Source organism: Gymnoscopelus braueri, assembly GCF_963280865.1.
Source record: "Gymnoscopelus braueri genome assembly, chromosome: 21".
Lineage (NCBI taxonomy): Eukaryota > Metazoa > Chordata > Actinopteri > Myctophiformes > Myctophidae > Gymnoscopelus > Gymnoscopelus braueri.
Window position 1 is genome coordinate 35,258,994 of NC_137623.1, and position 27,525 is coordinate 35,286,518.

Below are 27,525 nucleotides of genomic sequence, written 5' to 3' on the forward strand. Positions count from 1 at the left end.
AAAATTGTGTTTCAGATTAAACTGTTTTTGTTTACTTGGTCTGCTCTTTTTCTCCCTCTACGCCTATACTTCTTTGCCAAAAGTAGCCGATCTACAAGCTCATTTTTGGCTAAAGTTCTCCTCAGAAAAGAGATGCTAGGGTTCAAGTGGTTAGGTACAAAAAAATCATATCACACAAAGTTTTGGCGGACCCCCTGTAGTAACTCTGAGGACCCCCTAGGGGTCCCGGACCTCCTGTTGAAGACCCCTGGTCTAGTGGCAAGGGCAGAGCTGCAGGTTTATTATGATGAATCTAAATGTAGTGCAATGTCATGGCAGACAGTGAACCCAGATGCATAACACAGACCAAGGAGACGTATAGAAAGTAAATAATAAGACGCTTTACATGGGGGCAAGAGAAAAGACAGTTACTGGCAGTATGGAGTTACAAAAGTGATTAATGATCGATAGCTTAGCTACCTATACTTACCATAGTTTGGACGGAGCTACAATGCCAACGATGTTTACATATAATTGAAGACGGTTTAACCTGAATGTTTACCTGCCCGCTGCCTCAATCTAGTGGCATTATTTGTTTTCAGCACCCTTTGTCATTAACTTCACGCCCACTGTGACGCAACAGCCTTTTAGGCCTTTTTTACATCCACACCCACTTTCCACAGCCACGCCCCCTTTCCTGGTAGGGGTATAAATATAAATGGAAGTGCGCGCTCACTTTATCCCGGGCTGTGTATTGAGACTGGCAGACTGACGTCGCCAGTCTAAAAACAACTGAAGTCAACTTTGAGTCCTTTATTCAATAACTGAGGTACAGGCTTCTGAAGCCGAAGTAATAACTGAAGGTTGGAATTCACCAAAGGAGGTCCAAAGTTGCAAGGAACAAAAGGCAGTCCCTTGTAGATCTCTGCAGTCTTCTGTCCTGGTTGGAGCTGCATGGGAGGCTGGAGACTAGTACTAGATGCACCAGCGTGTGCACTAGCTGGAAAATATCACTGAGCACTGCGTGTAGTCACAGATAAGTAGCCAGCCAGGTAATTTCAGGATGGAAGACAGCCAGGTAATTGCCAGGACACACCTCCCCACGAACAGAGTGCAGCTCCAACCTAATGGACAATCAAGCAGAAGTTAATACAGACAGACAGGACTGCGAAGCTGCCATGACAGTACCCCCCCTCTAATGGGCGCCTCCAGGTGTCCTACCCGGGCGATCAGGGTACCGATGATGCAACCACACCTTCGTCCAGGTTGATAAACTGGAGCTGGAACCCGCCGTCTGATTTGCATGTCTCTCATTCTGCCGGAATGCCCGCAAAAGGGAGGCACGAGCAGTCCTCCAGGCTCGATGACAGCGACAGAGGTGGGCCTGAACCAAGGGGACGGCAATGTCCCCCTCCTCGACTGGGAATAGAGGGGGTTGGTAGCCCAGGGAACACTGAAAGGAAGACAAGCTGGTAGCCGTGTAATGTTTAATTTGTACATTTAGAAATGGTTTGTTTAATGTTTTGGACTACAAAAAAAAGTTTTAGCCGTGCTAGACTAATCGAAAAAGTTTTTGTAATGTTTAATTTGTACATTTAGAAATGGTTTGTTTAATGTTTTGGACTACAAAAAAAAGTTTTAGCCGTGCTAGACTAGTCGAAAAAGTTTTTGTAATGTTTAATTTGTACATCTAGAAATGGTTTGTTTAATGTTTTGGACTACAACACATGCTTTATGAACAGGGGTCATCAACCCCTGGGCTTGTGATGGACATTTCCCTCAAACTGTATTTTTGGCAAGGTCAATAATATTACCATAAATAAAATACTAATGCATACTAGTCCAGTAGACACATGTTCTCATCCCACTGAAGCATCAGGTGTTCTTCAAACGTCTGCAGCCCCTTCTGGGTTTCAAGCCTCCAGATGTCTCTGTTTTTTGCTGAGGCCTCCCATGTGGTTGTGTCTATGTTTGGATAATCATGATGATGAGTAACTTGCAATTATATTCTGATTTGATTTGAGGAAAGAAAAATAAAATAAATCTTGTTAAATGTATTGGAAGTGAAAGTTCTGATGAGTAGGCTATAAACTCAAGTAAAGTATAGGTCTACGTCTGTCCGTATACAGACTTATTGTTATCTCGAAGTACAGCGGGTCAAATGATGAGTTTGGGATTGTTGGCTGGCATCTTTTTACCGGAGGAATCCTCTGTGTGTGTGTGTGTGTGTGTGTGTGTGTGTGTGTGTGTGTGTGTGTGTGTGTGTGTGTGTGTGTGTGTGTGTGTGTGTGTGTGTGTGTGTGTGTGTGTGTGTGTGTGTGTGTGTGTGTGTGTGCGCGTGCGTGCGTGCGTGCGTGCGTGCGTGCGTGCGTGCGTGCGTGCGTGCGTGCGTGCGTGCGTGCGCATGCACCCGCATATGAGTGGCAAAGTACAGTCAGATTGTAGTGTGCCTTGCAAACTTTCGGCTTTTGTGGCATTTATGGCTGGTTTTAGCCTCTGTAGGGGCACAGATCTTGCATCTCTTCCTATTCTGTCCTTGTCTTTGTTGGGTAACGGCTGGGTGGGCTGCACACTCTGGCTGTCACTGCAACCTGACAGAGGCCAGTTTGTGGAGAAGGTGCTGCGGCGCTGTTGAATTATAGTGGACTGACCAAAACCATAAGCCCTGACAGGAAGAGTCTCCTCTTGAAGGGATTCATCTGATTCCTGGCTGGGTTGATTACAGTACACACCAGTGGCTCAGGTGGTGTCATCGATCCCGGAATCGTCCCAGCTGCGTGTCAGCAAGACACGGACCCCTAACTGCTCCTGATGAGCAGGTCGGTGCCTTAAATGATTTCCTCTGCTGTCAGAGTGTGTGTGTGTGTGTGTGTGTGTGTGTGTGTGTGTGTGTGTGTGTGTGTGTGTGTGTGTGTGTGTGTGTGTGTGTGTGTGTGTGTGTGTGTGTGTGTGTGTGTGTGTGTGGCAAAGCACTTTGGAGAAAGGCGCTATATTACCATACATTTTTCACTGTATATTTTGATATTTTATATGTTGTATTGTTGTTTGTTGCACTGTTGTTTGTCCATTTTGTTTGAGTGTTTAATGTTTAATGGATTGATTGATCACAGTGGAAACAAGCCTTTGGCTTTTTTGTGTCTCATCCATTTGGTGTTTTTGTACTGCTGCAGCCTACTGAAAATGTCAATACAATATTCAATCAATCGAAAAATGCACCATTTATGTGTTATATGCAAACACATCTATAGATAGGGTATGCAAACACATCTATAGATAGGGTATTGAAGAACACCACAACAATGACATAAACAATACATAAGTGATTGGAAAGATAAGGAATATTGCTTTTTTTTACACACTAGATTCTAGACTACAAACCTAGTCGCGCTGATAAGAGCAATGGTTTGTTTGATTGATTGTTTATTTTGGACACTATTAAAATACAACAAAATACATAAAATAAACATAAAACATAAAACGTATCTAGTCATACCCCTTATTGCTCATTGTTAATGTCAATCAAATAACATTTAAAAATACAAGTTAAGATTAAAAATCTATGTAATGAAAATACTATGAAGACAATAAACAAACAGTAAAAACAAAACAAAAAAACAACAACTATTGGTGTTCATCTTCAGAGTGTATTACAATATTCTTTTAATATGTTGTTTTTATACACTTGAGTAATGTACTGCAGTTCTTTCAGTTCTTCACTACTGGTGTTCCATAATTCCACACCTTTAACTGTGATACAGTGAAGCTTTGAATTTGTTCTTGCCAATTGTCTTTTAAACATGAATGTTCCTCTTATTTCATATTTACTTTCCCTCCATTCAAACAACTTCTGGATACTGTTGTCATTGACAGTTTTTTACTTTGTACATGAGTTGGATGGTTTTGAAATCAACCAAGTCCTTATATTTCAGTGTGTTCAGTTTGATAAAGAGTGGGTTTGTTGGTTCTCTGTAATCAGCTTTGTTTACTATTCTCATTGCTTTTTTTTTAAAGAATGAAAATTGGATAGTGTTTGAGAATTGTTTTGCAAAAAGTGGACTCCTGGTGGTGCTATAACAGGCCCATGTGAACAATTTGGGGCAGAGGTTCTGCTCTGGCATCCAGGGAGTGTGCGCAGTTTCGCTGCGATCAAGCCAACGGTGCCGGAGATTAGCTGTACAGCGCGCGCACACACACGCACGCACGCACGCACGCACGCACGCACGCACGCACGCACGCACGCACGCACGCACGCACGCACGCACGCACGCACGCACGCACGCACGCACACACACACACACACACACACACACACACACACACACACACACACACACACACACACACACACACACACACACACACACACACACACACACACACACACACACACACACACACACACAAGGAAGGACGGACGGACGGACGGACAGGGTGGAAAACACACTATCTTGCCATGCCTTTCGGCCTAGCGGAGACAATAACAGCAGCAGAGCTCCGTAAATTAAGTATATCACTCTGTCAAACACCATCAGTCTTACAGGAGTGTTGACTGTGGTATTAAAGTAGATAGAAAGTAGATCTACAATGATTCAACCATAGCTAAAGGCATCACATGTGGAAAAACAAAGGCTAAAGCACTCTGTGAAAATGTACTGGCACAATTCTCTGTGGAGACCCACCCACATACATAAAGGATAATGAGCTTCCTTTCTCTCTAGCTGTTGGCCTAATCACTGCCTAGGTGGCCAGAGACTATTTATTGGACTTCCTTTGTTCGCTCTGTGCCAGTTGATAAACATTTACGTTGCTTCCTACTGTAGGTGTGCCTTATTCCTCCTGTGTTTGATTCCCTTTGAATGTCTCTTCGCCCTGTGAGATGGGTTCTAATGCAAGTTTTAAAGTCTGGCTGTCATCAAATGGCTGCAGCGCTCTAATCACCTTAATGACAGAAATAAATGCATCTTATGATTTGTATCGTGATGTTTTTTGCCTGGACCCCATTAGTCTACACTACGGTATAAACAAATGGGGATCCTTAATAAACAATAATAAATCAATGTGCAGGTGTTGAAAGGTGTGCTGATTGCTGCTGAAGCTCTAGCTAATGGCTCTGATATTACGTACGTACATTTAATATGCCATCCCTCGTCACCTCCGTATCAATTATACAACCAGAGCCTGTAGCTCCCAGATTCTGGAACGCCTCTGTGGGCATTTTTAAGAACCACTTAAAAACTCTGTTTAGACAGACATTTATGCGTAATGTCCTTGATCTTTTCTTCTTTGTAATAATGTCTGCTTTTGTTAGTTTATGTTTGGTATGGTATGTGTGTTTAGTCAATTATCTCCACTTTTCCACAAGATTCACACAGAGCCCCCGTCCTACCCGACGGGGACTAAAATGATTGCGGGACTGAACAAAATGAAAACGTCCTTTGGTGAGCACATACGGTATGAGGCACACAATTGACAGGTGCGTTGCGATTGGTTTTGGGGCCGTAATTACATACCATAATGTGCTCACCAAAGGAAGTTTTAATTAGTTCAGTCCTGCAATCCTTTCGGGTTCTACGTTGGGTAGGAGAATGTTGGCCTTTGTAGTCAAGCATGTGCTGCTCTGTTGTAGCTTTCTGGCTTCGATCACATCAGCTACTGAACCTTCTGCAATAGCACAAGATTCCACACAGAGGTCCCTCAACAATGCCTCTTGGAATCATTTCCCCAGAATGGAAAGTAGATTGCAAGTGGTGTGGAACTCCCCCGTGTTTTTTTTTTACTTGTCATAGTTTCACACTATTTCTGTTAACTTACCTGTTACCTTGGTGTAATGCCCGGTCAAACACGCAGGTGATTGTCTTTCTTCTTTCTTTATACGTTTTATAGTTGCCTTAAGTTCAAGATTAAATATGATATTGGCAGTTTGTGTTCTTTTTAGAGTTACAAAGTTACAGTACAGAGTAAGGCAAGGTAAGGCCAGGCAATTTTATTTATATACAGTAGCACATTTCAACAAGGCAATTCAATGTGCTTTACACAGAACATTAAGCAACGGAAACACAATTATACAATGACATTAAGAAGCATAAAACAAAAGAAGTAAAAACTAAAATGTTATTTCCCCACGTTTATTTTTGGTTTTAAGGGGCAGAAAGCAGCCCTTTCCCAGATGACCTGTAAGGTGGAGTGATATGCTCCACTTTCTTGGTATTAGTAAGGACTCGAGCAGCAGTGTTCTGAATCAACTGCAGTCGTCTGATAGATGTTTTTAGGGAGACCTGTACAGTAGTCAAGTCTTATGAAGATGAATGCATGGACATGTTTTTCTAGATCCTTCTGAGACATAATTCCTTTAACCCATGCTATATTTAGAGTAAGGAAAGTACTGTCGCATACAGCAATACAAAGGTAAGAAATAACAAGAAGCACCATCAATAAAGAACAACAGTATACACATATACAACTATCCTGCACTATGCAGAAAACAACAACAACAACAACAACAACAACAACAACAACAACAACAACAACAACACCAGGTCACAGTGTCCAATGAACATGCCAATAGGGGGAAATAACAAAATGTCCAATAAATAAGCTGCTCCTGTGGATAGGCTATTGCAAGTGGCTGCCCTGACTAAATAGTCTTTGCTTTATGAGCATTTTTACTTGGTACTGAGTACATCCATAGGAACAACACGTAATTATATAAGAGCAGAGCATACTTTATTTTCCATTGCGTAATGGAGACCATTATAATAATGGATAATAATTGGTATGTACCCTCAGTTGCAAAACAAAACAAATAACATACATGAGGGCAAAGTTGGTTGTGCAATTATCAAAACACAAAACTATATGATAACTATGTGTACAGTGAAAGATGTATTTGATAAGGGACGCATTTACAGTTTATCTCCCAAATAGAAAGCAGACTCGCTACAATCAGAATCCTTGTAAAACAGCGACATCTACTGGTTGAAGTGAGAGCATTCTTCTTTGCAGTGCTGTATATGTCACAGTACGTTTGGAGAACCAGTACGATTGAAGACAGAGCGCTCGTTTTTAGGCACGGGGCTCCTTCGGGGCGAGGCGGGGCTTTTCGAGACAGGGTTTATTAGCGAGGCTCGCGAGGAGGAGGAGGAGGACGGCGCTGCGAGGCGGGGGGTTATTACGCGAGGCTCGCGAGGAAGAGGAGCCTCCTCCTCCTCCTCCTCCTCGCGTTTTAAACCGTCCCGTCCTCTCCTTCTCTCCTTCTCCTCCTCCGAGGAGGAGGAGAAGGAGAGCGCGGAGAGGCGGGGCTTTGATGCGCCGACGGAGACCTGTCTTTTGTTGTTCCCCCCCACATAGCAACCAGGAAGCTACGCTAGGGGAACCATAATATCTATGAGGGGAACGCTGAACACGCGTTCACACGCACGGCGCGCCGACTTAGTGGAGCTTGAGGCCGAGGAAGCGCGCCCTCGCGCCTCCAGGCGCGAGTGCCCGCGGTGACCGGCCGACGCTCCACTAGTCGACTCAGCGCCGTTTGATTTGTAAACCGATAGGGACAGAATAGTTCTTTTCATGGATCACTGTGTGTGTGTGTGTGTGTGTGTGTGTGTGTGTGTGTGTGTGTGTGTGTGTCAGGGAGAAAGTAAAACAAAAGCCAGAACACAATAAAAGTATCTAAACAGTCCTGCTTTCAATAAACCAAAAAAAGCATGAGCGCGTGCGCGTGTGTGTGTGCGCGTGTGTGTTTGTGTGTGTGTGACTGTGTGTGTGTGTGTGTGTGTGTGGCCATATATGTTTGTGCACAAGCCTGGCTTGTGGCTCCCTCTAGTGCTGGGTGGGTGGTAAAAACGAGCGCGCATTCTTCAATCGTACTGGTTCTCCAATCATACTGTAACATATACACTGCATGTCTCATTTTGAACTGACTGTGATTTTATTTATTGGTGATATGTTTTTAGTATTGCTGTATTGTTCCATTTTTGCAACGTAAAGCTGACAAACCTGTGTTTTATTGCTGATTAAGTTCATTTGGAGAGAGAGAGAGAGTGAGAGAGAGAGAGAGAGAGAGAGAGAGAGAGACGTTTTTTTACATGAAAAAATGCTCCAGGCACCTTTCCTTTAAAACAACACAACATTTTACATTTCACAATTAAAACAGATCAATCCTCCCACATTCTAGAAACAATAAACATCCAATTGATACAGAGGGTTCAGCCATGACCAGTGTCACACAGTCTGTGAGTGAGTCCTGATGGACTGTGTTATAGGTCCATCCTGGCCCCACCAACCAGAGATCCTTCCAAGTACCAGAGTATACATGTGGCAGGCTCCATCATTGTCCAGTTCATCAGAGTCCATGCTTTAGAAAAAGCCTCTTTATATGGCAACATTCCAACAGCAATACACATCTTCATGTTCATTGAAGACAAAACTAAGTGAAAAAGATGACCCAGCACAGTGAAGGAACCCAAAGTCAACTCTCTGCACCAATTTTTTAAACCTGAAAATCTCTTGCTTGATAAAACACCCTCTTCCTGTTAACCTGTCCTCATCACCCCTCATCCCGACATCTACATTACTATTGTATACTTGGGAACAGATATGGGAAATGTTCTTATTCACTTAGATTATACAAAAAAAAAGATTAACAAATTAAGCCCTTTTTTAAGCCCTTAACAAAAATATTGAAAATTATATTTTTGTTTTGTTCCATTTTTGCTTTGGCAATGGAGAGAGGGAGAGGGAGAGGGAGAGGGAGAGGGAGAGGGAGAGGGAGAGAGAGAGAGAGACCCCCTCTTTAAACAAAGAGTGAATTTGGATGTCAAAGGAAATGGCCAGTCTCCTACTGGGTCTTTGTCTGGCAGAGGAACGGTAAATCACTGATTTCCAAATGTATATAGACAACAATATTTTCAACTGTAAATTTCCAATGACGTGCAAAAACACCAGCAAACTGCGGGTTTACTGAGCAACTGCAATTGCCCAAAGCTGCCCATTAATGCCTCTTTTCATGCAGTGTTAGCATTATTTTAACTACTGTAGGAGTAGTTTTAGATTATAGTAAGCCAGTGGAACGGAATGTTGTTATTATGCACTTCATGTATTGTTGAATGACAATAAATCTCTCTCTCTCTCTCTCTCTCTCTCTCTCTCTCTCTCTCTCTCTCTCTCTCTCTCTCTCTCTCTCTCTCTCTCTCTCTCTCTCTCTCTCTCTCTCCCCCTCCAGTGTGCAAAGAGAGTTATGAGAGAGCATAATTGACTGGTCAATATACATGGTGTGATCATCAAAGGTGAAATGAATGAAACTATTAGACCACACATGGGCAACCCGGCCCTTTGACCTTCTCAATTCGACCTGTGAAGTCCCTTCCTCTTTGAGTACATACCTGCATGCCATATTCCATCCGTATGTACTCAAATGTTAATAATGTAGCAGTTTGCCAGTCCATATCTACAACATGATGCAATTTGTTTTATCAGTAACCTATGGAGTGGTGCATAGCATACAACTAACAGCTGAAACTGAAAATTATTCTGTTGTGAAGCAAAGACCCTATTGTAATATAGTCTGTCATGTCTACCAAATTCATGCAGGTTAAACATAAAGCACTGCAATTGTCGAATGTGTCTTGTGTGGCCCTTCGCTCACTTTATCGAAGTCAGAATGGCCCTCTAGGGGGAAAATCATGTGTTAGACACTAGGATATAGTATACAGTATGATACATGTTGGACATCTATGGTCATAATTGTGTCTTATGATAATAGGTATTAAATGAGTTGTTGTTCAACAGTTGTTCAATTCAAGTCATGCTCGTACATCGTAAATGTCTTCATGCGCGGCCGCACGTCACAATTCAACTCAAAAGAGCTTTATTTTTTATTGCCATGAGAAAATGCCACTTCAAACACTTAACATACATACACATTTTGAAATTTTGAATACGTAACGTAATATACATGCTGGCATACTATTTACTGCCAATCTAAGTATTAGCAGTAAATATACATATATTATATAAATATGTTCCGTATTTCGCGACTTAACTTAATGTATGCACATTTTTGTGGTGTGATCATTACTTATCCATTGTACGTTTGCTAATGAGATCGTGTTGCTGTGTGACCGGACCTTTACAGTTATCCAAAGTGTCTATTCCTAATTTACCAACATGATTAAATGAGGATAGTTACAACTTTAGAATAACATAACTGTTAACATGGTCTTAACAGATTTATTTACTAGGCTTTAAATCATGCTTTGCTATTCACTTCTTCTGGGCTGTGGTGTTGGCTTTTCCAGTAGGCTATGAATGTTAAAAATGTATGGTGAGGTGGCAGCATGGCTTGTACTGAAAGTTGTTAACCAACTATTAACAAAATACTTAACAAGTCATTCGTAGGTAGGTAGCTTACTATGGGCTTGTTTGTGGTCTATTAAATATTTACAAGGCATATAAATCATTAACATACATTTAACAAGTGATGTATAACTCATTAACTACGAGTTTGTGAGTGATCTATTAGCTAGTTATAACATAATCGTTATTCTAAAGTGAATGGGCCACACCTGGGAGTGGGGACAACTGGAGAGGTTGGCCCCAGAAGGGGTAATAAGGGTAAGAAGTAAGTATTCTAAACTGTTACCTGTTTTCTTTTTTCTTTTTAACTACAGTTACTTACATGTAAACTGTTTCGTTTTGTTTGATCATTCAGAACGTGTCAGTATCCTTAAACCATGTGAAACATTACTAGTGAATGGATCTCCAAAATAATTCAACTTAAGCTTCATCATTGGCCAATCAGAGAATTTCTTCACTTGTTTCAAGTCTAATAAGATTTTTAGAATCTGCTAGATTTAGTCATTTAGGATCATCAAGACAGACTGAAGTGTTTTTCACAAATACCAATTTCCCAGTGCTACTCACTACTACTACCACAAGATGGTGGTCTTGCACCTCTTGCTTCTTCCTGAAGGTCTAGGATTCCCCCCATCACCTCTTGTTATTACTCAGTTGGCATTGATGTTTAGCACTCGTCTTCCTTAATTTTTAAAAGCATTAGCTTTTTCTTCTTTTTGTTGCAGCTTCCCTCTCCATCAAGAGGCCTTGCACTGTGCGAGGCCACAGCTGTAAGTAAGAATGTAAGAATCTAGCCGTGCCTGGTTAAATAAAGGTTAAAAAATGAAAGGACAATTCTCACTGTGGTTCGAGTGGGAGTAAGCGCAGGCGAGTAAAACTCAACATTTGCAACTTTTCCTCTTGTATTGGCGAACAGGCCCAACGAGATCCCTTGGCAAACCTCACGGCGGGGTCATTTAACCTGCATTGGGGTCATCTGGTTCAGCCAACCAGATATCTATTTGTAGCGGCTAAAATCAATCAGATGGAAGTTCTCATTTATCCCCCAAGTGGTGTAAACCTGCTCAACTGTAACAGATAGTCTAAACCTCCAACACACGCACGCACGCACGCACGCACGCACGCACGCACGCACGCACGCACGCACGCACGCACGCACGCACGCACGCACGCACGCACGCACGCACGCACGCACGCACGCACGCACACACACACACACACACACACACACACACACACACACACACACACACACACACACACACACACACACACACACACTTCCCCCGATCATTAGATTGTCTGCTCTCTCCAGGGTTCTTATGAGATGGGGCATGTTTCAACCAGGGTTGCCAGATCATGCTTATTATAATTTCCCCGCATAGTCACTTATTTTGGGCTGGTTTTCCTAGACCTGGTTGCTTGTTTCTCTCACAGAATCTGGCAACACTGGTTTCAACCTCCCATTTTCAATGCTGTTAGACCTTGTTGCTGCATGCAGGTAAAGCCCTTTGCCTTTCTCCTAGATAAGTACCCTCATGAAGGTTTTATGCCTGGTTTGGATATGGGAAGCATTCTCCTCTCATTGCTCCTTTGTTACTCATCGTGTCAACAGCACTGGATGCATTTTTCATGTTCACGCCCTGATAATATTGCACAGACAGCAGTCAGCGATCATCTGCAAGACCAGACCCAGCGGGAAATGGCAAGCGAGCAACTCAAATGGAAATCTTGATTCCGAATGGAATAAAATACACTGACAAGTAAAAGAAAAGAAAACATTGCAATAACATGATCATATTTGCCACAAATGAACAGCAGAGGGCAGTCATTGTGCTTCTTTCCGCCTGTTTACCTGTGTTGCTGAGTATACATGGCCCTTAGACCCTCTCACTGTACAGTGGTATGAACATAGCCTATACTGTAAATTCAGAAGTTATTTCAGATGGAAAGTTGGCTGTTGCAAATATATTTTCCATCTCAATGTATCGAGACCTCTGTCAACTATATTCAGAGAATGACTAATGAAAAGTAATAGAAAATTGTGATTTGATTGCATAATATTTCAAATTAATTCAAACAGCTTATTTGGTCAGCTGCGCCTTGCCCTCATCTCGTCACCAGTACAAAGGGGCTGATAGTTAGAACATTTATTCCATCCATCTCCCTAGCAATCAGGCTCACAAGAGGCACAATACAATCACTGAGGTCATTATTGGCCAAAGACATGACACTGATATAAGCACAATGAATCACAAAGGCGTCAAGAAAATGGTGAATACATCTGTCTGTACCACTGTGATGGAAAGGAAACAGGAATATCACTTAAGCCTGTTCATGCTGCCCAAAATCAGAGTGTGAATTTCTCCCGCTGTCTATTGCCAGAGGGTATAGTTCCACTTGCATGTTTAACTGTGCACTGTGCATGACTGTTGCCCATTAAAAATGCACCCATGTCTACATGTAATTCAAAAATAATCCTCAATAAGCTGGGTAAGGTAAGTGATATTCCTTTGTTAAAATAAGTGTTAAATAACTATCTATTCTGATCTGAGTAATCATTGCTGTAGCGTGACTGTTGAGTAATAGGGGTCTCCCTGTCTCTCCTGCTCTTTAATAAACAGAAAATGCATTTTCAGGTCACAATACCAACTTTATACAATCAGGAGAGAGAACTCATACAGCACACAGGATAAAACAAGTGAAATTGGACACAAAGAAGTGAGCAGACAAAATTACACCCGGAAAAAATATAACATTTTAGCTGAGAAATACTGGTACTCTCTCCTGATTGGTTGAACATTTGCAACCCACCTGAACATTTATTTTCTGTTTATTAAAGAGCTGAAGAGATGGGGGGACTCCTATGATTGAACAAACTCTCTATAGCAATGATTACTACAATTGTGACCAAAAAATAAGGAGGACAACAAGGAAACAAGGAAGGCACACAGAGGAAGCACACCTGCTCCAGCTTTAGATATGTTTACATGTAATTGTCAGCCACTTAATCCCTTTTTTATACCTTGTCGTACGATGGTGTCACATGGTAAAAATTGCCGAACTACAAGCTTGCAATGCATCGCAAGGTTGTATATCTGGTATTATCATAAATCTAGCTCCCTCTCGGATGGCTACGCTCCACTGGGACAGTATGCAGTATTTAATAGCCTCATCACAGAGCCTTTGATGTGTGATGTGTCTGTCTTCTGAACCTTGAGTGTGTCTGTGTACCCTGTCAACAGTTCGACAGTTGTCAACAGTTGCCTCCATCTCTCTTCACAACAACACCACTGCAAACAAGTCATTTCACATGTCATTTCCAGTGATGGAATAAGCACTCTGATGTTTTATTTATTTAAGCAAAAGTACAATATTTGCCTCTGAGATGTTGTGGAGTAGAAGTAAGAGTATTGAAAATTGGAAATACTCAAGTATAGTATAAAGAAATACCTCACAATTGCACTTAAGTACTTTCCTGTCCTGTTTTGGTACAGGTGCACTGGCGTGAGGCGCGCCACTATCATGTGAACACATTTCCCGAGGCACAGTGGTGAGTTTTTCCTCGCCTCGACCAATGCTATTTTGGTGACTATATGAGTGCATCAATGTGCAAATAGATGCTCAGTAGGGGGGGGGGGGGGGGGTCATTTGCAGCGCACTGCTTTTTTTGGTGTCAACAAGGACAGAAAGGTATGTATGCTGCCTGCCTGCTGCACCACATGGAGTTAAAATACAGTTTCTCTCAAAAGAACAGATCAATAACCCATGTGTATTATGTGTCTATTGCTGCGCTCCCAGTGGACACTGCTGGCTCCCAGACTTACTGGTCAGCGGGCTAATAGCCAGACTGCTGGGGCTTGTAGCTGGGCTAATAGCCAGACTGCTAGGCATTGTAGCTGGGCTAATTAGCCAGACAGCTGGGGGTTGTAGTCGGGATAGACTCTGCTCCTCACCAGGGCCACTTCACTGTCGTCCAGTGGTGGACAGTAACAAAGTGCATTTACTTGAGCACTTTACTTAAGTATTATATATTGAGTATCTGTACTTTACTTGAGTATTCGTTTTTTTGGAAGCTTATGACTTTCACTCCACTACGCCCTGGCAATATTCAATCCCTCCCAGATCATGAAATCTGTTCCTAAGCAATCAGCTTACAAAAAAAAAACTCAGAAGACTTACAGGATGACTTTGCAGAGGAAATGGTCCATTTCAAGCAATTCATTAAAAATGAGCCAAAACGTTCTCCAAGGAAGCAACTATAGATGTTGAGGAAAAGGAACATTACGCACGCTTTTCTGAATGTTGACATGCTTTGAGAAAATACGAAAGCGTTGCCAGTGACCAACGTGTCTGGGGAGCGTTCTTTGAATTGTCATTAATTAAAAAAACAGAATAGGATAGACCGTGGGACAAAACCGGACTCGCATGTCTAGAAAGTGATGTGGTAAGAGAATTTGTCACCTTATTGTGGACAGCAAGAACAACCGAAGCTTATTTGACCATGACATGACATTTTTGAGACCACAACTGGCATAATGTTGGCTTGCAAACAGGCACACACTCACTACGTGTGTGTGTGTGTGTGTGTGTGTGTGTGTGTGTGTGTGTGTGTGTGTGTGTGTGTGTGTGTGTGTGTGTGTGTGTGTGTGTGTGTGTGTGTGTGTGTGTGTGTGTTTTGAACTGTATATTCTGGTGACAGCATACATTTCTGATTTTGGGGATCAACAACGTATATCAATTAATTAAAACGTTGTTTTATGTTGTTTGTATGTATGTATTTTGTGCGGTAGACTGCTGTTTTCCTTTTTTGTTTAGCTCCTTAACCAGGTTATTGATAAGTTACATCTGATGAAAAGGCAGGAAAACCATGATGTGCTCACACAAAGCTACACAGTGATGGCATTCAATCTATATGCTCAATTAATCTCTTGCACTGTGGTTGCTTTGATGCCTAACGTGGACTAATGTGATACTTATATTCAGAATTGCCTATTAAGGATAAGGTCATCTGTGACAGGCCTCTGTTTCTGTTCACTGCACAACTTAAAGGACCATATTAGCCGTTGTCCTCTGTCACTCTTAGGGTACGATCACCGCTCCTTCCTGTTTTGATGCACTAAGATGTGATAGAAACGTTAGGGCAAGGGCAAATCAGATGGCTGTTTTGCCAAGGCGTGTCTGAAGTGTCCATTCATGCAGTCTTATCTCGGTGGGATCACCCACTAACCTTTTTATGTTATTGAGATATCAGCCGTTACCTCAACACTTATCTTAAAGGGATTTTTCACTTTCAAACATGTTTGGGAGCACTTTAATGTCTACTCTGGCTTTTGTGTTTCAACCCAGACAGTTTTTAAGTTGCTTGATTCAGTATTTAGATATTTGGTATTCATTTTATCTGACCCTGGGATGAGCTAAGATGTATTAAACTACATATTTTGTTGATTTCACTTTGGGTTGGTTCTGTTTCTGTCTCTCTGGAATCATCACTCAACTTCAGTTAATGCTATTTTGTAGGTGTTTGGCCACTGGAAGGTATGAATATTGGAGAAAATGTATTGAAAAAAGTGCCACACTCTGGCGCCATATGCAGTGATTTTTTATTTGTTTGGCGCTTCAGCCTGTTGGCCTTCCTCAGAATCGAGGTTGGGGGGTTAAACCATGCCACCAAATGCATGTATGCCCCATATACGTAATACGTTGAATTCTCAACCAATTTTAATCATTTTGGTTTGTTACAAATGTAAAGCATGTAGTTGTTATGATATACTAGAATGCTTGGTTAAATAAGAAAAGTGGATTTGTATATGTTTATGGGTCAAACCCAGCCATTATACACTTGTTATAGGGGCACCTTGGTACAGCCACAATACAGCTGGTTTATATGACCGATCTCTCAAACATGTATTACAAATCTGGGTTTATCAAAGCTTGATGATGTGCATGAAGTATGCGTGTGTGTGTGTGTGTGTGTGTGTGTGTGTGTGTGTGTGTGTGTGTGTGTGTGTGTGTGTGTGTGTGTGTGTGTGTGTGTGTCCACAGCTAATATTACAATCTATTCGGCCAATCAGCGTCATATTTCTTGTGCATGCTGCCAGCAGGTTATGGACCCCAATAATACCCATAACAATAACTATAATGATGCGATCATCCACACTGACGAATGACAACATTCTGTTGACACAAAACAGTGGCACGCACTGTGCACTCCAGCTGTGTCGGGAGCCCCAAAATGGATATTGATGACCTGTTCTGCCGTGTGAACAGGTCAGAAAAAGAAGTTGTCAAGCTTAGTTGACAAAAGTGACAAACTGACTAATAGAGGACAAGACTTTTAAATAGGCAAGGGCAATTAACACATGATTGACTGCAGCTAAACTAAAGCACGCAGGATTGGCTAGAGGTGAATTACAGAGACAGAATAATCAGATAATACAGACAATAGCCACACAAGAAAACGGGAAACGCACTAGAACATTACTACAGAATAATAGGAATTCTGTTATAAAGCAACATTTTATTACCACAAAGAAACCAGGAAACAATACAATGTGATTCACAATCAGACTTAAAGGATAACAGAGTCATTTGAATGACATAAATGTTAGAGAAAGATGGAGGAAAGGTAGACAATGATTGTGTATGAGAGAGACAATGTACGACTGGTAATCAATCACATGCTGCACTACTTGCATGGCTGTATGTAGTGAATTCACAGCATATAATGCTTTTATTATTAAGAGCATGCCTTCTGGCATAGATTTGTAGTCTACTGAGCGCATCTTCCTAATCATTAAATGATTTGGCGGCCCCCAGTCAGCACCTCCCTACTAGGTGAGTGCCCTCGCTCCCTCCTTCAGTTTATTTTTTAATTTTGTATGTTGAAATCATGATAGGGATTCACACACTTTAGCATATAAGCCATAACGGTATGTCAAAGAACACAATTTAGTGTTTTAGTACTATTTAAAGAGAAAATAGTTTTTATAAGTTATTTCAAGACCATCCTATATCGTATCGTATCCTATCTGTTGACTGTGTTTTTTGCTGGTGCGCTTCCTTCACCAAAACAGGGCCCTCTGTCTTATTATTCAACACCATATAGTATAAGTATATAGTATATAGTCAACTTAGAGCAAAAGAGCAAACAGAAAGAGTGACAGAAGTAAGATAGAGAGAAAAAAAGTATGAGTCTAGTATGGTTAGGTGCTATTTCTTGAGTGAAATGACAGCTAGACAGACGCACCAACAGGGAAAGAGAGAGAATAAATGAAAGAATGAAGGCAGGAAGGAAGTAAAGTAGAGGGAGACATGGAGGCGAGGCTAGGGTAGATGCCGTGTGAAGGTGACCGAGGATTACTCCGGTCCCCATTCCAACAATCTCATCCTGGTATCTGGAACTCATCGCACCGCGGAATGAGCTGAGCTCCTAAACCTCCCAATCACCACCGTTCACCCCTCCCTTACATCCTTAAGTCAGTCTTGGGCTGAAACCACAGATTCTGTCCCGAGTGAGAATGTAAGCCTGTATAAAGGATATAGGAGACAATGCAGCTGAACATTAGTCTTGGGCCAGGGATTGGGCCTATGAGCTACAGTATATGACATTCAGTACAAGGGAAGCGGGAGAAGACATTCTGCTGCACAAATGTAACCGAAGCAGGGGATGGAGGAGTGACATTCGGAGCTCAAGCCGTCGTTAATGGCAATGGCCAATGGACGCAGAAGAATATAGAATCTGAGATGAGGCCAATGTTGATAAACACGAAGGCGCAATCTACTGTCAGAGGCTATTTACAATGGCTGTGACGGGATCCCATAATCCTCAGTGTTTAATGTGACAGGAAGGCGTCCTCCAGACCATAATTACTCCAGGAAGTCAATGAGTCATAGTCAATGCCATTGTTAGTCTTCAAGGCGCCATCAGCATCAATCTTGCATTGATAGCATAGAAGTGCCAACCTCAGCTAGATGGAGGTATAGCAGATGGCCAGTTTAGGTGGAACATATATGTATATAAAAAACGGTTACAAGTATGGCAACATGAAAATCATAGACACGTCCCAATTAAAACAGTTCTTAAAAATGTACTACAAGAACAACTTCTACAAGAAAGTAGTTCCCGGCTACCAGGAGAGTCACTTCCTGACAGAGACTAGAGCCTGTTTACTCAGCCAGTCCGTGTTAGTTAGACGTAAAGTTTTCCCAAACAAACACATAGAGAAACAAAACTTAACTGTTAGCTCAAGCTCATTGTAACTAAAATATTCATTTCATAATAAATAACAACATGTTAAAGACAGATTTAGCTCCTACGTCTGTGAACTTCCTGTGTAAACTGCTAGCCTAGCTACTTAGCCTTGCAGCCGAGAATCCAGAACAGATGGTTTGCGAGGGATGGGGAGCGCTTGTTTTCCTTACAAGCCCCGCCCGAAGCCCGAGTCAAAGACATAGGCATGTAGTAGTGATGTGAATGGGAATTATCATTCTGTTCAATCATTCAGTACGGTTCACTAAAATACTGCGTTGTTGTCGTTCAAATTATTTGTTCACCAGGTGGTTTAGCTTGGCTGGATTTCCGCCTGCGTTGCGTTGTCAGTCACTGAACTGAAACACAGACAATATCATTCAGCGTTACATGTTCACCTGAACATCCTCTCGGAATATGGGATCTAAAAGTCCTGTACTGGTCTGCTGGGAGAAAGGTACTTGACACATTGCTCCTTGAGCTGCAAATGTGAAAGTCAACATAAACAAGATTTTCACCTCACCGTTACTTATACTTGTAATTGTATTATGACAATAAAGTTGATTGATTGATTGACACAAACAAAATGCACGACCACTTTCACAAATCTTATAGTAAGATTTCATTATCAGATGTCAAATAGTTGGATTTGGGGTACCTTTTTTTACACAGCCTACTGACTGATTAACTGGTAGCCTGGCATTGGCCAGACATGATAACGTGGATTCACTTTCACGTTCCCCCCCGGGGAGGAATGTGAGAGTGAATCCACGTCATCAGTCTGGCCAATGCCAGGCTAATTAACTGGCACCAACAAGTATAAACTTAAAGAATAAAGCTATACTGATCATTAGAGAAAAAGTTGTTTTCTTTAAAAGCGAGGACTTTGGATGGATGGCAGCTCTTGCTTCTGAAGCCCTCCTGAGGTGGAGCTATGTGTTCGTTCAACGCATATAAAAAAAAACCACCTCTGCCCGTCTCAAAACAGCATCTCTTTCAAGGGTGACAAGCTCATCACAGGCTGGTTGTCTAACTCTATTCTGCACACTTTCCTGAGGCTCTTGACGCTGTAATTGCTTTGCTTATGCACAGGCACACAGGCGCACACTCACGATACTGCCACCACGGGAGGGATGCACGTGTGCAAGTGTGTTTCCTTTTTGTTTGTCGGTGCGTGCGTGCGTGCGTGCGTGCGTGCGTGCACAACTGTGTGCATGCGTGGGTATAAGTGTGACTGTGTGCATGCTTGTCTCTTTGCCTGTTGGATATGAATGCATGTACGTGTGTCTGTTTTGTTTGTGCATTGATGCTGGTGCTGCTGCTGGAAGTGAAAGCTTAAGGGGGGGCTTTAATTAAAAAGCAACTTCTTAATGTAATAGTCTTGTTGTTGTTGTAAAGCACCCGCTCACCACGGATAATGCGATTACCATGTGGTATGAACCCTTGATCTGGTTGGCCCCTTTTTCCCCACAATAGTGACGGTGAATAGAAACGGGCCACAGCAAGAAAAACAAAAGGACTTCATAGATACAGCCTGTGGACCATTCGCAAACTTATATATCAAAAGGATCCTGTCTACTCAAGAATGATGGGGACATTTAATTGCACAAGGATTCCTCACTGGCCTTCCTCACTAGAGACTTTGCCATTATATTGGTCCTGGAAACATTATCCATAAACTCAAGTGCCAATTACAGTATATACCAGTTCTAAAACAATGCAGCAAAAAAAAGAAATTGCACTTGTCTCACACATCTATGAAATAAACATTCAGGAGCTGCTTCAGGACAAATAACCCTTTAACCACATTCACCAGAAATAACCCATCTACAAGCTTGCGACGCTTTGTGAGCTTGTAGATCTGCTATTTCTGGTAAACAGATTTGGTGTATAAGGAACCAAGAGCAGACCAAGTACAGATGCATCTCAGGTCCGTTTAACAAAGTATAGAGGGCGGTGGTGGTGGATAACAAGTGATTAACAAGACAGGAGTCTAATAACAGCTTCATGGTGATTTCACACTTCAGGTCCGTACACCAGTACTATGAGACATTTTGATGCTGATCAATTCAGTGGTTCACCAGATTAGCCCCTGACAGACAGACAAACCCTCACAGACCCTCTCCTTGACGGCCCGGCCCCCATGCCATGCCATACAAATTGTACAGTGTATATCGTCTCTGTCGGGTGGAAACCAAAACTGTCCAAAACAGTTACTTTTCAGGATGCAAAAGTAGCATGCCCTCTCTCAGAAAACGGCTGCACTGAGAGCGCTTTCAGACTGAATAACGGAGTGAAACGAAATGAAAATTCAGGTTGAGTGTCAGGATAGCTAGTACTCCCCTTGGGTCCTTTGCGATACAGAAGCCAACTTTGAAGTTGATCGGTCAGCCGCTTCTGGAGATATGCGGGGGGTAGTCACTTTGTCAGAGGCGGACAGAGATTTTGAGCATTTATAGATAAAGTAGGTGCCATTTGGTTAGAGATTGAGATCAAACATTATCTTGACAGGTTTCTTCTGTGAGCGAAAGATGGTATGAAAAGCACCCCTGGCCTTAAGCTCAAGGGACCCAGACTTTCTTTTCATCCCTATTTGGGGCCCCTGACTTGAATAGAAGACAAAAGCAAACCTTTGAAGCCAATCGTGGCCAATTGGAAATTTATGGAATATGAAAAGTCTGACTGATACATCTTGATCACATGACTTCAGAGATAATGTGTACTGATTTGTGTGAGCTGTGAGCAGTGTTGGTAAGTAATGAGACTAAAGTAATGGAAAAAGTAACATTCCTTTTTTTCCAGTAACGAGTAGAGATGTACCGATAAAATTTTCCCTTTCCGATCCCGATTCCGATACCCATAACTTGCGTACCGAGTACCGATCCAATAACAGCGTGTAATTAAAAAAAAGTCTAGGACAGTCTAGGATTCTCAAAGCAGCTACAAGTTAGTAAAATGATAATAAATTACTGTAAATTAAATATCATCAATGTGATAAATTATGTGGTATGGGAATGGCATAGACTGTCATACTCACCGATATCGGTATCAGAAAAGCTCTAATAACAAGTAAAATAACCAATTACTTTAACGTTTTGAGTAATAACATTACAATTACTTTTCCCCAAAAGTAACTAGTTACGAATTTCTCATGCCTTGGTGTGGGTCGAGACGTAGCGTGTTAACGTGTAACATGATTTGCATGTGTTGGGAGGATTTAAAGTACAGTTGGTCTTTCCAGTACACCGTGTTGCTCCCTTTGAAAACATTCAAAACACAGGCTACGCTGTGCTCAGGAAAAATGGACACAACCCCTAACAAGCAATATGTTGTGGACTCATGTCTAACTTAGTGAATAAATTAGTTGTACACAGACAAACACGTACTGTATATACACTGGCACATGGACACACAGACAGGGGCGAAAACATAATCTCCCGATTGAGAATAACATTTTTGAATCTTAAAAACTCAAGCAGAGATTAGATGAATCTACCCGGTGAGAGAAAGTTAACCTTTACCATATTTTTCACGGACCTGTTCTTCATGTAATTCTCTGGTACATATAAAAGATTGAAGCAAATGCAATGGTCCTAAGAGAAACAAACTCAATGGGCCTTATTCACTAAGTTGTGCGTAAATAGTGGACTAAAGGGGTGCGTATTTTCGGTAAGCACAATCTCACGTGCGTTTCACCAAACGCCGTACAGCCGTTATTTGTGTGTATCGTGGGTGAAACTCATTTTTGCCAGACAGTCACGAGCGCGCTCCCGCGTAGATCATCTACGCCCCATTTAACACCATAAAAGGCAACCGGGAACTCTAACGTCAGACCATAAACGTCATCACGCTTCAAAATGGACAGATCTAAGCTTACAACACGTCGGTACGCACTCGCTTGACAACTTCTAAATTAACGCAAGCGAGTCCCTCACGCTGAGCGTTAATAAAGAAAATACTAAATAGCCTACTTTGGCTAATGACGAGAATAAGAAGTTGGATTACAAAGTTTAAACTCACGACCAAAGGCTTATACAACTGGGCAAGGATATTATATAAACCCTTTCTACTAAATAATTGCTCACTCACCTTTGCCAAGGTAAAAAGATGATTATGGAATCCGCAGATATCCGATTTTTATCAGTTCTTTATTCATTACTGAGGGGAGGGAATCTGTCCTTTGGATGAACCCTCCACTGAGTGGGCTAATGGACACGGCAAGATTTCACCCATGCTGTATCCTCATCAAGGTACTGTAAGACGGGGCACGGTGGCACAGTCGGTAGTGCTGTCGCCTCACAGCTAGAAGGTCCTGGGTTCGATTCCCGCAGGGGACGCTGTGGGCGCTGGGGGCGTGTTCTCTCCTCCGCGTCATCAGTGCCCATACCCTAGGTGGGGTTGGCGAAAGGGCCTTTCTGTGTGGAGTTTGCATGTTCTCCCCGTGTCTCCTAGGGTAGGTACCCTCACAAAAACATGCAGTAATCCTGGTCACTATACTGCCTCCCCCTGGCCAGCCGGGGCGCCTGATGGAGGGGAAGGGAACTGGTTGGAATAACGTGTTCCTTCCACGCGCTACGTCCAACCAGGGAAACTCTCCCCTGTCAGGTGACAAGAAGGTCAGTTGGCTCTCATGCATTGAAGGAGGCATGAGCTCGGCCCTGGCCTCCCTAGGTTGGCAGAGGGAAGGTAGTGCCCAGGATTACATAGACAATTAGCACTGGGTGTAAAAAATAGGGTTACAAAATCGTGGGATAAAAAAAAAAAAAAAGGTACTGTAAGACAGCGTTCATGTGATCACTGATGTGGTCAATATTATAAATGAATAGCGCGATGGAGTTGGCATGAAACTTAAAGCCCAATAGCGAAACTGTGGCCACAGTTGCAGAAACGGCAAACACGCCGATGGGAACTAATAATTCAGCTCTAAATGCGTCAACTGAAAATAAATAAAAAAGCAGTTGAATTTGCATCATGTCATGTCTATAATATGCATAGATGCAATAGATCGTTAACCTCTTTTTTCTTTCTTTTTTTATATGTGTTGACAAATGTTGGGCACATAGATATTTTATTCGAGGTTTGGCACTATTGCAATTGATTTTGCATGAAGAATAAAGCATTCTAAAGACACGCCGCAAGCTTTGATCCCTGGTAAGTCAGGCTCGGTGCAGACTTGAGAAAGAGCGGACCTCACGCAAAATTCACAGACAGAAAAAGATGGGAAGTTGCGTAAATTCCTTTACGTTCAAAATATGGACGTAAACAGCTTGGTGAATTGGGCCCAATGAAGTATCTAACTGAAGTATCTCGGGTCTAATTTGCTAATTTGCCCCGCACACACTAAGTATTCATAGATTGTTTTGATGCAAATCTCACTTCGGGTTACTAAAGGAGAGGTGAAACTTTCTCTAACCGCAGGCAACTCTCTAGCCACGCAGAAACCTTTTTCTTGCCTTTTGCTTAGGCTACAGCCACTGCAATTTCACTACTATAAACAAACATAAATATACTGAATGGGGTTTATAACGTATTTTCATGTATCCTAATATACAATAGAGAGTGGAGCGCATGCACGGCTGTGTGTGTGTTTGTGGGTCTGCGTGGTTCATACGGGTCCTCATGCTCTCTCTCTCTCAATACAAACTGATGGTAACTCGCCAATGCTCTCTCCGTTCTCTTTCTCTCTTTTTTTTTTAATTAAATTTTTTATCCCACGATTTTGTAACCCTATTTTTTACACCCAGTGCCAATTGTCTATGTAATCCTGGGCACTTCCTTCCCTCTGCCAACCTAGGGAGGCCAGGGCCGAGCTCATGCCTCCTTCAATGCATGAGAGCCAACTGACCTTAATCAATACAAACTGATGGTCACTCGACCATGCTCTCTCCGTCAAGACAACGTTACGTTTCGCTTTCGCTTTCGTTTTCGCCTTACCGCTGTTGCAATGAACGTCTACAGCCTACTAGACGAGAGCCCCGCGCCAGCGGCTAGACGGAAGGGTCGCGCAGCGACCCGCACCTCTTGTTCTATACGTTGTGCATAGTTGCCTAACTTTGATCAGAGGTGGGGGAGCCAACCTTTAGGTTGGAGGTCTGATCAATGTCCAGTGGGGGAGCTGATCTGGGGTAGCAACGCTCTATATTATATATTTCTCGTAGTTCATTGATCAGGCGACACTGGGTTATCATGACTATAATTTGAACCTCAACCTGAATGGAACAAAGGAAGCTACCGTAACGCATGCATGCACTCGCCCGCGGTCACACACACACTGGGGCTCTTTTTATTCTGTCAGGCTACTGGCTCTCTACTCTCTGCGGTCTGCCTACACTCTGAAGCTACTTGAACTTGGGGTTGATCTGGGGTATAGCCAGACTCCCCCATATCGAAATGTCGGGGAGCCATGGATGTCTCCTATATGGCTCCATTGATCGGGTGCCAGCGATGTTGTGTTTTGATATGGCTAGGATTGTAATTTTCATTATGATCATCACTGCATTCTTTTTTGATCAGTTAATAAAGTTAATGAGAGTGTTCTGTGAAGCATTCATTCATGTAATACTGATTAAGCCCTCAGTATATCCAAGCATGAAAACCTCAACCACTTTCAACCTGGCGTCCCTATGTTGGGGAATTATAAATAATACAGATAAATAATAAGAATTAGCTAAATAATAATACTAATGATAACAATAATGATGATTAATATCAGTAGAAGCTCACAATGCATTGCATTGGGACACGTTGTAAGCTTTTTGATCGGGTATTTTCACTATTTGTTGCAAAACAAAGTTTATTGGGCTTAAGGTGGCGCAGTGTCACAAGGCTAAGTTGCTCGTTACTGTGTATTGCAATGAAATGGAGGCCAGCCAGCTGGAACGTGGATGAAATGAATAGTTCTAGGCTGCAACCCTGAGAGAAAATAAATTATTGACAGAGAAATAAGACTAAGAACAAAGTGTGGCAAACTTTTAGTAAAATAAAAGTACCTCTCTTAAAATCAGATGTTATGCTTCTTTGTGATCTCTCTAGGCATGCTGAATAACGACCACTCGTCTTTATTTTGTTGTCTTTACAATTGTACTTTCATGTTGTTATAAAAGTGTCCATAAAAGGACCGATCAAATGTTTATTTTTGACAAAATAAAACCAAATAACAGTATGATACAATATTACTTCAAATAAACTATCACCGCTTTCATGATTAACCCATTCAATCCAGGAACGGCATCTGTGTCATTTTTTGATTTCTTTGGCTATTCAAAAATAGCAGATATACAAGCTTGTAGATCTGCTATATATTTTTTTTATTGTGAACATTTGTGCAAATCTTTGAATATATATATTTTTTTACATTTTTAACTCAAATCTTTGCTTCTGGGGGTCCCTGGAACACCTTTTTTGAGATGGGGGTCCGCGGTCAAATACTTATGATTTTGGGGGTCCTTGCCATGAAAAGGTTAGCGAACCACTGATTATAGCAACGTAGTTTTTTTCCAAAAAAACGTTAGGATTTAGAAGACATTTGTAGTATCCCCAGAAGCAAGTTTACTTGAAAAAATATTCAAAGAGTTTTCATGATTAAAGCATTTTTTGCAGATCTACAAGCTCGTAGCGTGGCACTCGGTGCGGCGTTATGAGCTTGTAGATCTGCAATTTTTTAATAGCCCAAAGTATAAAATGACGGTTGAAGTGGTTAAAATGTAAAAGTGACAGATGCTTTCCCGGTCTTAAAGGGTTAAGGGAAGCTGGGTTTTTGAAAGGGTTCCATCTACAGTATGTCACAGACAGACAGCAAACATTTCTCATCCTGAGCTATATACTACAGTGGGGAAATTAATTAGACCAACGCCCGGGTTGAAGAAAAAATTCTTACAATTCATTAGAAGGCGTTTAATCATGGCCAGAGGATGGAGTTCATATTCATATTCAAATGTCAGCCTTTCTTCTTGTAATATGCTTTAACCCCATGGTCAATGAAAGCCATGGTCCCCCTGCTCACCGGGTGCCTAACACACCATGAAATTCACAATATTGTTTAACCTCTTCCTCTCTATCTCTCCCTCTCTCCTTCTCTCTGTGACACGGCCATTCATTTGTTCTCTTTCTTCATATCTGTTATGTTTATTTTGTCTCCAGTGGTGGAAAATACTCTGTCACAAATACAAATCTGGAATTAAACATTTCTTGAGTAAAAGTACAAAAGTATTGGTATCAAAATGCACTTAACTCATTCAGCGCCATTCTTATTTATGGCAGTTTGGTTCTGAGTGCCACAGCCAAAATTCATTGTTAAAAAAGTGCTTAGGAGCCGAGATACAGCCTTTTTCAGTAAGAAGTTAAACAAGAAGTGAATGGAGCAGCAAATCTTCAAATCATCATATCTTGGGTTCTGAAAAAAAATAAAAATGTTTGAATTTTATTTTTTTATTTTTTTATTTTTCATGACGTCTTAGACGTCACGTGGCGCTCAGGGCGCAACAGGCCATGACGTCTTAGACGTCATGTGGCACTGAATGAGTACCAAAAGTAGAAAGTACTCATTATGCAGAATGTCCCATTTTACAACTTTTCAAATGTGGAAAATGTATTCAAATCTTAAAAGGTCTTGAAAATAGCAGATCTACAAGCTCACAAAGTGCAGCATCACGACGCATTGTGAGGTTGTAGATCGGCTATTTTCAAACGGCCGAAATGTATATAGGGCTGAAGTGGTTAATGTATGTTAACTTTAGTTAATGTATGCAACTAAAGTTCTTAAATAATTGTAGTAGAGTAAAAGTATCATATTTGCCTCTGAGATGTAGTGGAGTAGAAGTAAAAGTCCTGACATTTTGAAATACTCCAGTAAAGTAAAAAAAATACCTACACAATTGTACGGTACTTGAGTAAATGTACTTTACACCACTGGCTGTCTCTTTCCATCTTTTTGAGGCCTATCTCCC

General features: G+C 41.8%; 1 protein-coding gene across 1 annotated transcript in view; it reads left to right on the forward strand.

Annotated features, from left to right (window-relative positions):
• Positions 1 to 1,042: 1,042 nt before the first annotated feature.
• The window catches only part of LOC308076971 (GTPase IMAP family member 7-like), a gene marked incomplete at both ends in the record, with an annotated part of 96,035 nt that continues 69,552 nt past the window's right edge, over positions 1,043 to 27,525 (forward strand). Inside the window, 2 exons of the mRNA XM_080417496.1 lie at positions 1,043 to 1,057; positions 1,192 to 1,357. Of these exons, the coding sequence (XP_080273622.1) occupies positions 1,043 to 1,057; positions 1,192 to 1,357 (181 nt within the window). The remainder of the gene's footprint in view (positions 1,058 to 1,191; positions 1,358 to 27,525) is intronic.